This window comes from Oryzias latipes, chromosome 15 (genome assembly GCF_053564925.1).
Source record: "Oryzias latipes strain Hd-rR chromosome 15, Olatipes_Hd-rR_3.1".
NCBI classification, from domain to species: domain Eukaryota; kingdom Metazoa; phylum Chordata; class Actinopteri; order Beloniformes; family Adrianichthyidae; genus Oryzias; species Oryzias latipes.
The window spans coordinates 23,653,460-23,668,771 of record NC_136251.1 but is presented as its reverse complement, the minus strand read 5'-3'; the positions used below and the strand labels follow the sequence as shown (position 1 = coordinate 23,668,771).

The following is a 15,312-nucleotide window of genomic DNA, read 5'->3' as shown; positions in this document are numbered from 1 at the left end:
CATACAGTCAAAATATTGAAACCCAAAAACTGACAAAATGGTATGTAAATTATATCTTGTCACATGCAGTTTTTCTCTGTCTTATGCTGCTAAAGTTTGTATTGATAAGAAAATGAGTGAAATATATTTTTTATCATTTTACTACGTGGTCCTTGATTAGTTTAAGTACCTGCTTAAAACATATAACACATTTATTCATGGGTAAAATGCTGATTATGTTGCTCTTTTAAAGTAAAGTAAAATAATTTAATCACTCAGCCACTGCCTCCAACAGATCAGTGCGTGGATGCAGAACAACTTTCTCCAGCTAAACTCAAACAAGACCAAAGTTATTATTTTTGGCCTACAGAAACAAAGAGAAAGTGTCAGCAGCTACCTTCATTCTCTGTCTCTAAAACCCTCAAATCAAGTCAGAAATCTAGGGGTAATCATGGACTCTGACCTGAACTTTAACAGCCATATCAAGTCAGTAACATCAGTGGCATTTTACCATCTGAAAAACATTGCCAAAATCAAAAACATAGTGTCAAAGCCAGACCTGGAGATACTTATTCACGCATTTGTCTCCAGTAGGTTAGACTACTGTAACGGCCTGCTCACCAGCCTCTCCAAACGAGCTGTAAAACAGTTTCAGTACATCCAGAATGCTGCTGCTCGAGTCCTGACCAGAACCAGGAAGTATGATCCCATTAGTCCTGTGCTCAGGTCTTTGCACTGGCTCCCTGTACCTCAAAGAATAGACTTCAAAGCAGCTTTGCTTGTGTACAAGTCTCTCCATGGCCTCGCACCAAAGTACATCTCTGACATTCAATATTCTACAGCCTCCCTGAAGTCATAAGACAGGCCTCTTCTGTGTTCATATTCAAATCTAGACTTAAAACATTTCTGTTTCACTGTGTAAATGACTGAAAGGTCCTATCTGCACTTTTCTTTTCTTTCCTTCCATTCTTTTTAAATGAATTTTCAATTTTTGTTTTCTTTTCTTTTAAAGTAAATTTTACGTTGATTATTTCTATGATGTATTGTGATTTTTATGCATTTTTCTGTTTTGTGAAGCACCTTGAATTACTTTGTGAATTGTGCTATTAAAAATAAACTTTCCTTGCCTAGAGAAACTAAGCAAATATATTCTCAGAAATCCCTAAAAAGGAAAATGACGTGACAATGCTGTGATTGTCAAACTCAATTGCATCCAGATGCCACTAATTATTTGCCTTTTATGGACTGATGAGCAAGTTTAAAGACCTAAACATAAGCAGAAGTTTTACCGCTGCAGCATTCAGGAGTGGCAAAACCATTATTAATATTGGAGAAAATCAAGATGATAAGCTGTGCAAACAAATTTTTGACTTTTAGACGTTTCCGTCATTGAAAACATCATGTCACACGTGTTGCCAGACTTGTTTGGGCTGGATGTCCTTGGAAACATGTTTCAATAAACCTATGAGTCATTTAGCCCGGTGATCAATGCAAAATCTGGCAACAAACATAGAATTTCAACACAAAGTGTTCATGTTGACTGGAGATGATTTGTAGGCACCAGATCTGGACACCTTGCATTTGATGGGTGGACCCTGAACCCCCCCCTGTAAACATTCAATAGAACAATGTTGCATCACTCACTAGCTCATACAGTAAAATTGTAAATGAAAATAGATCAGAATAAGTTTTAAAATTATATTTGTTTGTGTAGCCTGTATCAGAAAAAATACAGTTTTTTACAAAATCAGTACATCAATATGAATAGTTATTGTATTCGGGTTAGAATAATTGTCTTTAAAGTCAACATTGAAGCAAACCACAGCTCTGGTTAAATAATTAATCAGAAATCTAATTTCGTCAGTGCCCAGCTTAAACCTGAATGCTATTTTAAAAAGTCTACTGCATGACCCTTAACAAATCAATTCAGAAGTGAATGCTTGAAATCATAAAATACTAGAAACTAAATCAGTTTTGTTCTATCACAACATTGTATATGACTTATCAGGGTTCTTCCAGTTTGCTTTTTTTGTCTAATATATGTGATATAAATACTGTGGTAAAAAAAAAAGTACATTTCCCTGTTCTTGTCAGGTTTTATGAAAATGTACAGCATAACCAGGTTTGTTTTTTAAAAGGAAAGGACATTATTTGCAAGATTTATTTTTTTTAATATATTTTTTCTGTGGTCCAAGTTGGATGTTTTGAACTAGTTTTACAGTGCTATCATTTGTACGGACATCAGAAAGCAGCACACACTGTACCTTGCTCGGTCGACCGATTTGCTGATAAGGCTTTGTTCTAAAAATCACAGTGAATTTTGATAGATGGAACAGGTTTATCAGTCACTCTGATCGTTTTTTGTAGTTTTGATCCTCCTTCAGTTTACTTTTTGATGGCCTTTATTTCAGTACCTGCAGCTCCTGGAGTTTTTCTCTTGACCGAGGCCGGTTTGGCTCCCTGGTGGGTTCCCATACCCAGTGTTTCCTGTGTGCAGATCAGTGAGCTGACCTGAACCAAGCTGATCCCTCTGATGAACCCCATTCTTTGCAGATACCCATAACCAAAAGGTTGGACACCCCGGCGAGTCACAAGAAGTTTGTGTCTCAATCCTGCTGAGAGAAACACATCCTGACACCACCGCTGTCCTTTTTCCAACAAGAGAACGTTCTGCTGCAGCTTCGTCCTCTTCTCAGGATCAGCTCTTTCAAACGTTTTCATGTAAGTCAAAGCATCAGGCATCTTCTGCACATTTTTCCTGTCCAAAGCAATAATAATAATAAAAAAGCAAAATTGCTGCAAATGACTAATCGGAGCATGTGGTTGAACATCTGTATTCATTTGCGTAGGTTTTCTCTCACATTCATGTTGACCCTCGCCCTTCTAGGTGTTATAGGTCCAAAACCCCTAAGCCATAAATCCTATTAGTCAAGGATTCTCTGAAGCATTATAAGTCGTCTTCCCAGCTTTAATTGTTTGCATTATCACTTGTTACCTAAGACATAAATGTCCCTTTTTTCCATTACAATTTTCATGACATGCAGATGCCAATAGGATTTGATCTAAGACCAGAAAAACTTTATATAAACTATAAAAGTAATTTGTCATAATTCTAATACAGTTCCAATTGTGACAGAGTCTTTCAAGGAACAATTAACCAGATTGTTTGCCAAAAATTTCTAACATTTTATGTATTTTGTTTATGAATCAAAAGTGATCATTATCAGTTTGCAGAACGTTGCACAGAATCCTAACATTATTCTGTGGTGGCACCTCTCTTCCTGTCACCTGGCACTCATGTGTTGTCACAGATCGGGAATGGCAGGACCAGCCAGGGAGACGGAAGTTCAGGCCTCATGGTCAGAGGTCATGGCACTCTCGGCATGGGGGGAAATTGTGTGTTTAAGCCGTGGTCAGAATTATGTGCCATCTCACATGTCCGTTTGTTTTGCCCGGCTCAGTTCCCTCCCCTCGCTGCAAGTGTGTGGCGGTGTGTTTGAAGGAATGACAGAGAGAATGTGAACGACCAAAGATAATGAGAGTGATGAAGACGGGTCGCATGTTTTCGGTCTTTTCCTTCCTCAAGTGGACTTTGTAATTAGAGATAAACGGAAACCAGCAGCAGGACAACAAAGTGGACGTAGACGGGTGGCTTTGCCCTGACAGAAAACCAAGTTTAGTCTTATTTCATTAAGTTAGGCTACAGAAATGACAATGAGAACTCCATATCAGAAAAATACTCAAGATTGATCACATTTTCCAACAATATCACTGTTTCAGTTGAAAATTAGAAAGTCGGATTTAAAGATTTATTGTTAAAGTGTCCAGTGTCACACAAATGAATATTCCCCTTAGCTTTGACAGAACGGTGCATTTTTAAACAAAGGTATAAAACACCTATCAAAACTCACAATACGGAAAGCGACATGAAAGGAATGTTAACCAGCTAAAGCACAGGCAAGACGACAACATAAAGGAATTATAGCACGACGGACGTAGGAGTAAATAGGAACTCTGCATGTCAGCTTTTGTGGATCTGAAAGGGAAAAAATCCTTCGCTTTCTTGCACAGAATGTTGAGATCAAACTTTGCTCGTGAACAAAACATTTGTGCTGCTAAGCCCAGTGGAATCCAGGTAATAAAAAAATAGAAATAAAACTATGAATTCTGTTAACAAATTAACAAAACAGTTTTAGCTTTACTTACTACCCCCCTCCCCCCCTCTCAAAAAATAAAAACCCTCAGTATTTGTTCTAACATTTTGTGCTTGGAATAAATGAAAAATCAATCATGACAGAGTTTAAAATTACACAACAAAATGGAAAAAAAAGGACAAAACAAAATTTAAATCACATAAAAACGGAGACTTTACTTCCTCAATTCGAAGTCAAAGCCTCATTACATTTTTTCCAGATAAACCCCCAGTCTTAACACCTGACAGTAGGTCTACAGGTTAAGCATAGCATTATCTCTAAACGCTGCCAAGTAGGGCAATGCCCTCTTTAATCTTTGCTGCTGATGCGCAACTGATCTCCCCCTAAACAGTGAACAGTGATTACACTGATATGTCAAACTGCTGGACATAAATGAAGTCATGTTTCTCCGCTTTCCCACACATTAACAGACTGGCTTTTCCTTTGGGTTTTACATGTAAAGTCTGGATGAGCTCCATGTGTCTGCATGAAGAACAAGCTCAAAGAGAGTCACTGAAGTAGGCACCTCACATAAGCAGGCTTCGGAAAGATTCATTAAAAAATGTTGTCCTAATTGGGGTTTTACGTTCAATTTGAGAGTACTGAATGAATTGTCCTCCCCAGCAAAGAGTTGGTGGATGTTCAGCAGAGCTGCTGTGAGCCCGATTCTTGAGCTGGTTTTGTTGCCAGGCAGAGCAATTGGGCCAGCCCACAGGGGTCATCAGAGGAGAGAGAAGTTCTGATTATGATCATTATATGGTAAATAGGATGTCAACAAGGTGTTTCCTTGACACTTTGTCGAGTAAAAGAAGGAAGGTGCAGAAATGAACACCCCCTTCTCAACCAGACCTCTAATCTCTCCTTTCATGTCTCTTCTGCTCTGAAGGGTCTCGGCTCTGGCTGCCATGTGCTGGTCCGCCCGGACCGGCACTTCTTACTTGCAGGTGGGCTGAGTATCCTGGCAGGCATGTGTTTATAAAACCTACTTGTTTGGGCACAATACTTGAACTAACTTCTTTTGAGCGAACAGTGTGAATCTGTGCAAAGCCTTTTCCCAAAGTCCTTTGGAAGGCGACAGCCCATTGAGAGAAGAGAAGAAGGGATTACCTTCTTCGACAGTGGTGCATTTCCGAGAGGGCTGATCAGCTCTGCATTCATTGTTAAATCGAGCAAAGGAAGGCCTTAGAGGAGTGAAAGGATCCAAATAGGTGGGTGCATAGAGAAAACAGCCACAGGAAGCCTTGCACAGACAACCCAAAGTTTTCCCAACATTTCTTTCCCCCACTCCCAAGGAGGTGCGGCGTGAAAAAGGAGATTAGCATACAAAATTAGAAGCAGGGTGATTTTTAAGGGCATCTTGCCTCATGCCCTCCACCCCCATGGCCTTCTCTGTCTGGACAAAGTTAATTAAACTAGTATTAAACAGCAAAGAAACTTCCAAGCGCTCTGCGAGGATTAACATGATGAAGGGGAGATTGGGAGGTATTTGTTGAGGCGTAATTGAGAAAGACGTGATGGAAGAAAAAGTACGCTGGAAAGCTTTCTTTTCTTTTTGCTTGACCCTAAAGTATCTCAACCCTCTTGGGAGCAATGTGAAGACAGACGCAGTGTTTACTTCAAACCACGAGGTATTGATCACTCAAAGAGAGTGTCAAAGAAGGACGAGCACTTTCTTCAGGCTGAATGATATACGTGATTAAAGGATTTATTATGCTTTCATTACATTTTAATTGAAAAGAAACAACAACAAAAAAAGGCATCTAAGACAAAGCAATACTAGAAAATGCTGTGCAATAAATTAACAATGTACAGTACAAAGTGCTTATTTTTATGTACAATTAAATACATCAGGAGGGTTAAGTTCAGGGCAAACTGCATGATGGGAGGAAACTGTTCCCAAAAAGGTCCAAATATATCCTAAAATCCAGTCAAAACTTTCCAGAAGCCATTGAATTATACAAAACGTATTGCAAACATGGATTAAAAAAACTAGGCTTTAAATTAAAAAAAGCATTTTTTTTTTGTTTTAACATCAATATGGCATCAATATATCAATCTGCCACAGTTGTCAAATAATTTTCTTAACTTTCAGGGTCTTCTTTTGGATGATCTTGAGCAAAAACAGAGAAACCCACTTTAAAGGCCTGATGACTTTTCAAAATGCTGTAAAAAATATAAAAATAGATCTTAAATATATTTATACTAAAAAAATTCTAGAGTCATAAAAGCGCATCTTTTTATTTCCTCTAAAGCTGGATTTGTATTCACCCCTGTAATTAACCGTTATTTCAAAAACCTTAATAAAGGTTTTTTTTTCTTCTTGTATTTCATCTGGAACAAACATTATCTTTAGGGCTGTACGTTTGCAGGATAGGCAGGATGAATTCTTGGAGATATGCATGGAAGAAGTTTAGTGCTTCTTCCGCAGTCTCAGGTTCTTCCGGCGTCCGGTGGCGCTCTCATTCCTTCCCCTCTGACCTCCCTTTTTCACACAAAAGTACTTGGTCACTGTTTTTCGGCACTGCTCACACTTCACCGCGCAACACCAGTGGAATTTGCAATTACAGCTCGACACCATCTCAGCCTTGCGCTCCTCCACAGCCAGCCCGCACTCTCCGCATAACCTTTTGCAGCTCCGTTTCTCCCACTTGCTCAAGTTCTTGCCCTTCTTCAGGCACTCCCGGCCCTCTGTGCCCGGCAAACCCAGGGTGCGGTTCTCCAGGCAGTAATCAGGAGAGTCTTCAAGGTGGACCAGCTCCTTGCGGGAGATGGAGCTGAAGGTCTCTGCGATAGCTCCTCGACTGGCTGCACTGTTCCCTGCTCCTCGTAGGAGGTCCACTTTCAGCGCCCGGTGGTATTTCTCCTTAAGGTAGTTCCCCACTTCTCTGAACTCCGGCAGCTGCAGCCAACAGGTCTGAGTTGTACAACTTCCTGACACGCCGTGACACTTGCACGTCTTCTGCATGGTCCCTTTAACAGCCTGCGGACACCAAAAGGGGGGGAAAAAATCACCTTCAGAACATATAAATAGTTTGTAGAAACATTGTGTTTCAGTTGGTTTCTTGTATTTAAAAAAAAAAAACAGCCCAAAAAGACATTTTATGGTGTTTTTGTCTCAGCAAAAGTGGTACAAGCCAGCCTGAGAAATCGCTTTTATCAGTTGATTGATGTGTTGTCAAATTAGGAATTGTGTTCTAATGGTTTTCCAGTTAAGTAAAAAAAAAGGGATGAATATGTTGAATAGAGGATAGCTTCAAGGTCCACTGCCGACTTTCTGTGTTGTCCCCAGTGTTTCCTGACTTTAGCAAACACAAAACAGCTGTTGCTTGAAAAGGAGTGTCTTCTTTTAGCGAGCAAGGGAGGAATTCTTTCTGCTGAGGTGATGCTGAATCAAAGTATCACATTGAGCTGTATTGTCCTCGCAGAATAAATAGGAGTATTTATTTAGCATGTTCATTATCAACATGTTTTCTTCTGTTGGAGGACCCAATGGAGAGTCCTATTGAGCTGAGAAATTAAAAAGGAGTTTTTCTCTCTTTCTGTTCCCATTTTTTTCTGTTACAATGATGCTCCAGGTGCCATGGGGATCCCAGAGCTCAACAGGGGGGTGTAGAGGCACCATAAACAAAGAGCACTTCAGCTGCACGCCTGTGGTCTCCTCAGACTCCCTTGGGGCCAAACAAAGACCAAAATAAATGTGGGATCCTTATTGCAAGAATAAAACTAAACACTTATTTTAAGAAAGCAGAAGAATACAGAATGCTGTGCAAAGTCTGGCTCCCCAGGACCTTTAATTAAGCTTGCACCAGCGATCCTGAGATTCTTGAGTTGAGGTTTTGTCATAAGGTGCATTCAGCACTGGTAAATAGGCCCTTCTGGTACACCGAACACACTGTTGTTATTATTAAGGACGAGTGGCACCTCACTTATAGCAGTGTGAAAGGGATGCTTGGGTGGCACACTCAGGAAAATCCTGAGCAGGGGAAAAAATGATTCAAAAGCTGCTTTACATCCTGCAATCAGTTGGAGGGCTACAGCAGATTTCCAAAATTTTAACCACCCAGTTAAAGCGCTCAAAAAAATGAACGCTGGATGATTGTAAAATATATTTCTTTTTTTTTTTTTGTCTACTGTACCTTGCGTCCAGCCTCATTATTGTGAAGATTCATTGCTGCGCGAGCATCCTGACCGGTCTCCAAAGCATCAACAAACTGTTTGGAAATGGCCTCACCAAAGCCAACATTATCGCTGCAGCCTCCCCAGAGCCAGCCGTGACCACCTAGGAGGAATGAAACAGTGAAACCACTGCTAACAATGTTGATGTAAGTGTGCAGATTTTGAATTTTTGTGCTAACCTCGCTGTCCGTTTCTGCTGTCATCGCAGCCACAGTTGTCAAAGTCTCCCAGACTGCAGTTCCTGGTCAGGGTGTACATGACCCCAGCAGAGCTGATGGCGTGGACAAACGCAGCTTCTCGATTCGCTGTCAAGGCAGGAACTAGTTAACAATCAAACAAATCAATTATAACTTCCTGTTTTTAGTAAATAAATGATGCACCTGCAATGTAATTTATTTATTGTTTTTTTTTCATAAATGTTATCAAAGATAATTGTTGTTTTAGCATATGAATGTTGCACGGACCAAAGAGAACTTTCCCAACAATGACAGCGAGAAATAAAGTTTCATTACACAAATGCACTGCATGTCTTTTTGAGGCTGAAAGCTTTGGATCACTGCTGAACAGTTTCTTATAAGAATAAGAAGGTAAATCCTCAGAAACAGTTCAGTATTCCTTTTTTCAGGTGGGTTTATAATTTTCTTTTCTTTAATTGAAAAAAATCCCTAAAAGCATCTATGCTTTATTAACTTAATAAACCATACGACAGAAACTGTGAACTGCAGATGATCTCTTTAATGACCTGACACACGTTTTCATACATTTAAACTAAAACTAACAGAAGCAAACAGCCACATGGAGCACACTTAAGCTGAAGCTTTGTGTGGCTGGATGTGGACTCACCGCTGCGCAGGCTGCTGTGAGTGGACAGCTGAAGGGCTCTCTCTGGGCAGTTCCAGCGGTCCCAAGCAAACTGGTGTTTGCATTCTTCTATGCCACTCTGAGCTCCTGCTGCCACACTGCTTGAGTAGATCAGGTATGCCTGAAGCATACAAAAATGCAAACACAAGAGCAGACTCAAACAGCTATTTGATTGTAACATTAAACAGCGGTAGATCATATTCTAATCTAGTTTTGTTTTTCGTTTGAATTTTGGGAGGAGCTTTATTCTGAAATGTATAGGTTGTAGCTTCAAGTCAAACAAATTTAAATCAACAAATACATTTTACTTGAAATAAATACATGCATTTGTTAAATACAACTTCCAACAAGTAGCAGGGATGGATGTTGATGGATTATGGATGTACAGTCATTTGAAGTGACATCTGTTGTATTTATTTAAAGGTTCTAAAGCAAATGATAGAATTTACTGATAAAACCTTGAGCTTATTTACAATGAGACTAAATCTTGACTTAATTTATTGATTATCTTGATCAAAAGGTTGTAGGGAAGGTGTAAAGTGAGAAAAAGTTTGATTCAAATGATGACTGGTTTTATGATTTGACATATTTTTTAAAACGGCACCAGAATGTCATCATATTTCTTTTATATCAGTGTTTGCTGTGATCACACGGAATAGCTGAGCTTTCTCAAAGCAGCTAGCTCTGTCCTTGGCTTTCACCTGCTGCTTTGCTGCTTCTTCAGACTGTGTGAAAGATAATATAACTAATATGTCTCAAGTGGCCTTCAGGGAGATGGAGTACCACCTCTTTCACAGGGGTCTGGCTCGCTAATGATGACCACCCACTACAGCATTGCCTGCGTTTGCTTCTTAACACATTCAACCCTTGGATACACAGAGCCCCTTTATAAGGTCAAGTGTACCTAAGGGAGGGGGGAGAAATCACAAAAGACCAAGAATATCATTGATTTAGGGCAATTGTTGCACACAGACAGGTAGCAAAGCTTGTCAATACATTTGAGTTAAGATAACATGAGGATGCGGGCTTCTCTGCTGCTTTTTTCCGAGGAGGAAGGAGAGGAGAAGAGATCAAAAGGAAAAATGGCTTACCTTGGGTCCAGTCATCAAGAAATTATTCACTGACCTGGAAAAGGGAAAGTGAGACAGCTTATTCACTCAAGAAAGCTCAGTGTCCTTCACAAATTCCTCTGCTAACATCTCTCATTAGTGCACTTTGAAACATTTTAAATTGGGTCACAAATGGGAATCCAAGCCTTCAGAAACTCTGAAAATGTCATCTGTGTATTTACATATTTATGTTGAACATTCTGTAGCAGAACTTAATTTAAAAATGAAAATAAAAAAAGTAGCTAATTTTTACAATTTGGAAACTTCTTTTCTGTTTTAAACTTACTTCTAAAATGCTCTTTTATGGTTGTCACAGATACATGTGCATAAAACAATTTAATTTGGACATGGTTTATTTCCAGCAATCAAAGAAAAAAGATGACAAGCAAAAGAATTAGATATATAGATATATGCCAAACGTAGGATATGTTATTTTAAAAGGATTGGAAAACTAAAAAAAAAATAATTCCTCTTAATCATACCACTTAGCTCTCATGCATAATATGCATACATGACACATTGACCCTATTAAGTATTAAGTTTGTCACAAAGGGTTTAATTAATTCCTTGAAAGGGAGGAAGCCAAAATATAAACCAACCCCTGTTTTGCTTTACATCATTGCATAAAATGTAATTTAGTTTTAAATGGGTGGAGTTAAATCCACATTTCCAACTTTTTTCTTTAAATTTAATCTGGTAACCCTGCAAAAACATTATCCACAGAAAAATAATGTTGTTTTTTTTTTATGAAAGGGCTTCCACTGGAAACTGGTGAAAACATTGTGCAAATGAGTTTGAACAAGTATCCAACTTGCATCTAATGTAGTAAAAAATAAAAAGGGAAAGAAAAAGAAGAAAATTGGTTTAAACTTACCAGCAGCAGCAAGACCTCATATGTGTCAGCAGAAGAAAGATGTAGTAGGGGGCTTCCCAGTGCAGGAACATCCTGACATGTAAAAGTGCTAGTAAACTGGGCAAAGATGGGGAGAAAAATGAGCTGCATGGAACTTCACGAGGAGCTATCAAGATTAAAGGAGGGGGCTCTGAAATGGAGCTGCTCTCTTCCCAACAAGAGATTATCTGCTTAATTAAAGATTTTCCCCCTGCTTAGTCTCCTGGCCAATCAGAGGTACTGCACCAAAGAGAGACTGAAATGATCAAAAGGGCACCCTGGGCCTTCAGGGCCAGGCGACGGTGGGCTTCCAGCCTCCATGCAGGAGCAGAGCAGGATCCGCTTAATCCTGCAGGAAAAGTGTAGCACAGATCCTCCCCTTTTTATGCTCAGAACTGAAGGAGCATCTGATAGACGGGGATCAGAAAAAGGATCTTCTCAGGAGATGAGCGCTTGATCTGATGGAGCTGCGGAAATTGAGGCGAAAGCGTTTGATGTTGAGGAAATGTTTGTCCGTTTTCAAAGGTGATTAAATCAGCGCATGAAGCCAGGAAACACGGGGACCATTACTCAACGCATGTCTTTCGATTGCACGCCTTTACGCACCAGCCTCAGCCTGATATAAATGATTTTAAAACGAGATCCTTACTGGAACAGGATCAGATGGTAGAGATACTAAAACCCCACGAGGGTTCAGTCAAAATCCAGCCTTGATATTTTCAATTGATCGAGTTCAAAAGAGATGGAGGTCCAGATAATAACGTGACACAGCGAAGGCCAAACTACGGATCAAACTCTGGGCGCACTGGCATCACTAATCCAGACCTGGGTCTCGTTTCGTTGGCTCAGGGTTTTTAGCTTTATGTGCACATTAGGATTAGGATAAAAAATTATGTTAAGGGAAAAACACCCAGAGAATTTTTTAATTTAAAATTTGAAAAGAAATGGTCACACACACACAAAAAAAGGGGGGGGGGGGTGTAAAACACATGTAAACTTGTCCGTTGGTTTTGGTATAAAAATAAAGTCTAAAAACATTTCTCAACAAAAGAAAATTATTTAGTCTTACTTGTGCAATATTTTGCTAAATAAAAAATAGTTTAAGTTGAAAGTATGAATCATTAAATTGGCTTGTTTCAAATGTAAAGGTTTGTGACATTATTAAAATATCTAGAATTTATTTTCAAGACTGCAGGAACCACAAAAAAATAATCTTCCAAGAAATAGTCTATATGATCACGTTAATTACTATTTAAGACATGAAAATAGGCAGAATTCTTAAAGGCTCTATCAATGAATAAAATGAATTTCACAAAATTTGATTCATTTGTTGTTAATAAAATAAAACAATTTATTTAACAATTTTACCTATAAATGTATGTTTGCAAATTTGTTACGCCGACTTTAAATATCAAAAGGCATTTTTCTTTAGGGTTCTGCTTCATTTAGAGAACACAAAGTCACTCCATAACATTTATAAATTAGAAACATAAAACAAATATGAACACAGAATGATTAACACAGGGCAAATTCTGCATCTAAGCTTCCAAATCAACCTACAATAATATATATATATATATATATATATATATATATATATATATATATATATATATATATATATATATATATATATATATATATATATATATATATATATATATATATATATATATATATATATATATATATATATCCTTTTATTTTTGACTTTGCAAACCAGCATGCTAGTTAAATATTTAGGCCTTGCTCTTAATTTGTAGATCAAGAAGCGAAAAATAAAGTTTTTGTTGTACAGGTATTGCTCTTAGTAGCAGAGTCATGTGGTTACTTAGTTCTGACCACAACACTACCCATACATTTGAAACAAATCTTTTGTGTTAAAAATGATTTGTGTGTGTGTGATAAATTTAACATGAAAGTTTACATAGTTTAAGTAGTGATTAAATAGTAACTTGTGTGGTTCTTTCCATCCAGATTTGCTTTGCTTTTTTTTGCTTTAAAAATTCAAGAGATTTTTGTACTTCTTTCGTAAATGTTTGATAAGAGGTATGTTAAAGCAAAAAAAAAAAAATAGGAATTAGGAGGGAGAGCAAAGCAGAGGCCAGAGCCAGAAAATCCAGGGGTCAATGGTTGCATGCAGTGAGACGATAAGGGTTCAGGCAGAGCGAGGCACTCAAGGTGCAGCTCCAGAGACAGAGAGCCCGATCTCAGAGCAGAAAAGACAGCATCTTCCAGGAATTTGTGCAATTGTTTCTGTATTACTCTGACGGGATAATGGGTCTTCATAGGTAAAAAGTTGTGGATTGCTCTCATTTATCTATTCTGGAAGCTCAAAATGTCCCAACATCTTTGTTGACTAGAACAAACTGATTGTTTTGACTTTAGTTATGGCATCATAAATATTATCTATTTAGCTCAGATGTGTTATCTGATGTGTTATCATCTATAAAACTAAAAGACAAACATTTATGATAAGTGAGCAAAGGCTAGGTGACCTGAGGTCTTAGAAATGTTTTTCTGAGCTGAAATTCAACAAAATATTATGCAATGTGATAAACCAAATTATTTATTCGCTTTATATTGAGGCCTTGAATTGCAAATATTTCTATCAAAAAACAACAATTTGCTTGGATAGTTTATATATTCAGGCTTAATTTATCCTAAACCTAAATGTCTCTTTAGAGTCCCTCTCCAATCACCTGTTGATCCATCATAAAAACGTTCCCAGTGGTCTTTTAATTAGGATTATGCAGTTTTTAGGCTTAATCCAAAAAACTGTGTCGATTTCTGCACAGTATCTGTAATGCAGCAGTAGTTCATTGAAAATTTGCTCTGAGTTGTGGACGGGACTGTTGGCAAGAGTAAGCCTGTGCTCATTTTCCATCATCCCTTTGTTTACACTTTCTCCCCTCTCAACCCCAACCTAACATTACTGGTACAACTAAAATGGCAAGCAAAATTGGAGCTATCCAGCCATATAGTTTTGAGCCAGATGCCAGCTCAGGCGAGGAAAACGAAGACATACATGGATCTATTTGTCTGGAAGTTGATGCATTGGAATGGAGTGGAGCAAGGAGCTTGTGGCTGACTGAATATCGTTTGCACGAATTAACTACAGGCCGTCTTAAACAGCTTTTTTTTGTCTGCTCCAGATTCACCCCAATTTGAATAAAAAAATTTACTCAGAAACAGATTTTGAATCTAAATATTCTTTATTCGTGTCCTTTATAATAAAAATAATGCTACAAGAAGATGTAAAAACACAATATTCTTTAGAGGGGAGCAGCATTTAAAGCTGAGTCAGCAGATTCCAGGGAAAGAGCCTGAATGGCCTCAGAGGGCCGCTAGAGCGGTCGCACATGGGTGCTGCATGCCATCAGGAGGTGGCCTGACACTTGGTAATCAATAAGGCACAATCAATTTCTTCAATAGAGAAAACAATTCACCGTGTAAAAATCCAAAATTATACACAAAACTAAACCCAAAAAAAAGTGTATTATTCTGCATAAAAGAAGAAAAGAAGTGATAACCCCCTACTTCCAACCTCAAACGAAGTAAATCCCCAACAGAGGGAGCAATAACATAACATTTTACCATGGTGGAACCACCTTGATAACAACCCCTAAATCTGTTGTTGACCCATAAGCAACCTTTGCTTCATCTCAGCCCCCTTGGATCAAGCCAGACAGTAACACAAGGACTGCTGCCGCACAATGGCAGTTTAAGAGCTGCAAAAATCTGTTCCTGAAGAACCTTTTTTCATGTATTTACATATGTGTTTAAATGTACAACAGTAGTTCTAAATTCTGATATTAAAAAAAGGATAAAACATGTTTGATAGGAGGGTTGGGCAGTAGCGGCTCAGGCAGTTGAGCAGATCGTTCCAATGAACGCAGGTGCCCTTGGGCAAGACACTTCCCCCTCCCTGCCTCCAGTGTGGCTCCACTGGTGTGTGAATGCGTAAGAATGTCCCGGTGATGGTCAGAGGGGCCGTAGGCGTGGCAGCCACGCCTCTGTCAGTCTGCCCCAGGGCAGCTGTGGCTACATTAGCAGCTTACCATCACAAGTATGAGTGAGGGGTGAATGAATAACGGATGAA

General features: G+C 38.7%; 1 protein-coding gene and 1 long non-coding RNA gene across 2 annotated transcripts; one reads left to right on the top strand and one right to left on the bottom strand.

Moving 5' to 3' along the window:
* The first annotated feature begins 2,304 nt into the window (after window positions 1-2,304).
* On the top strand, window positions 2,305-8,690 carry LOC110016528 (uncharacterized). Its single transcript, XR_002291851.2, has 4 exons — window positions 2,305-2,442; window positions 2,533-2,700; window positions 6,847-7,041; window positions 8,557-8,690. It is a non-coding gene; the product is annotated as an uncharacterized LOC110016528 (long non-coding RNA).
* Window positions 5,857-11,566, bottom strand: wnt8b (wingless-type MMTV integration site family, member 8b). The gene is made up of 6 exons (XM_011484431.4): window positions 11,193-11,566; window positions 10,301-10,334; window positions 9,192-9,330; window positions 8,528-8,653; window positions 8,309-8,451; window positions 5,857-7,152 (listed from the first exon to the last, which is right to left on the bottom strand). Exons 1-6 carry the CDS (start codon window positions 11,261-11,263, stop codon window positions 6,583-6,585), a joined length of 1,083 nt encoding a protein of 360 aa, XP_011482733.1. The 5' UTR covers window positions 11,264-11,566; the 3' UTR covers window positions 5,857-6,582.
* Between the last annotated feature and the right edge of the window lie 3,746 nt (window positions 11,567-15,312).

What these genes read in the sequence shown, in the direction of transcription:
- wnt8b (XM_011484431.4), bottom strand. Translation starts at nt 11,263, where the DNA reads ATGTTCCTGCACTGGGAAGCCCCCTACTACATCTTTCTTCTGCTGACA. An exon ending in ATGAGGTCTTGCTGCTGCTG is followed by an intron (nt 10,335 to 11,192) that starts GTAAGTTTAAAC and finishes TCCCTTTTCCAG; the next exon opens with GTCAGTGAATAATTTCTTGA. An exon ending in ATAATGAGGCTGGACGCAAG is followed by an intron (nt 7,153 to 8,308) that starts GTACAGTAGACA and finishes TGGTGTCCGCAG; the next exon opens with GCTGTTAAAGGGACCATGCA.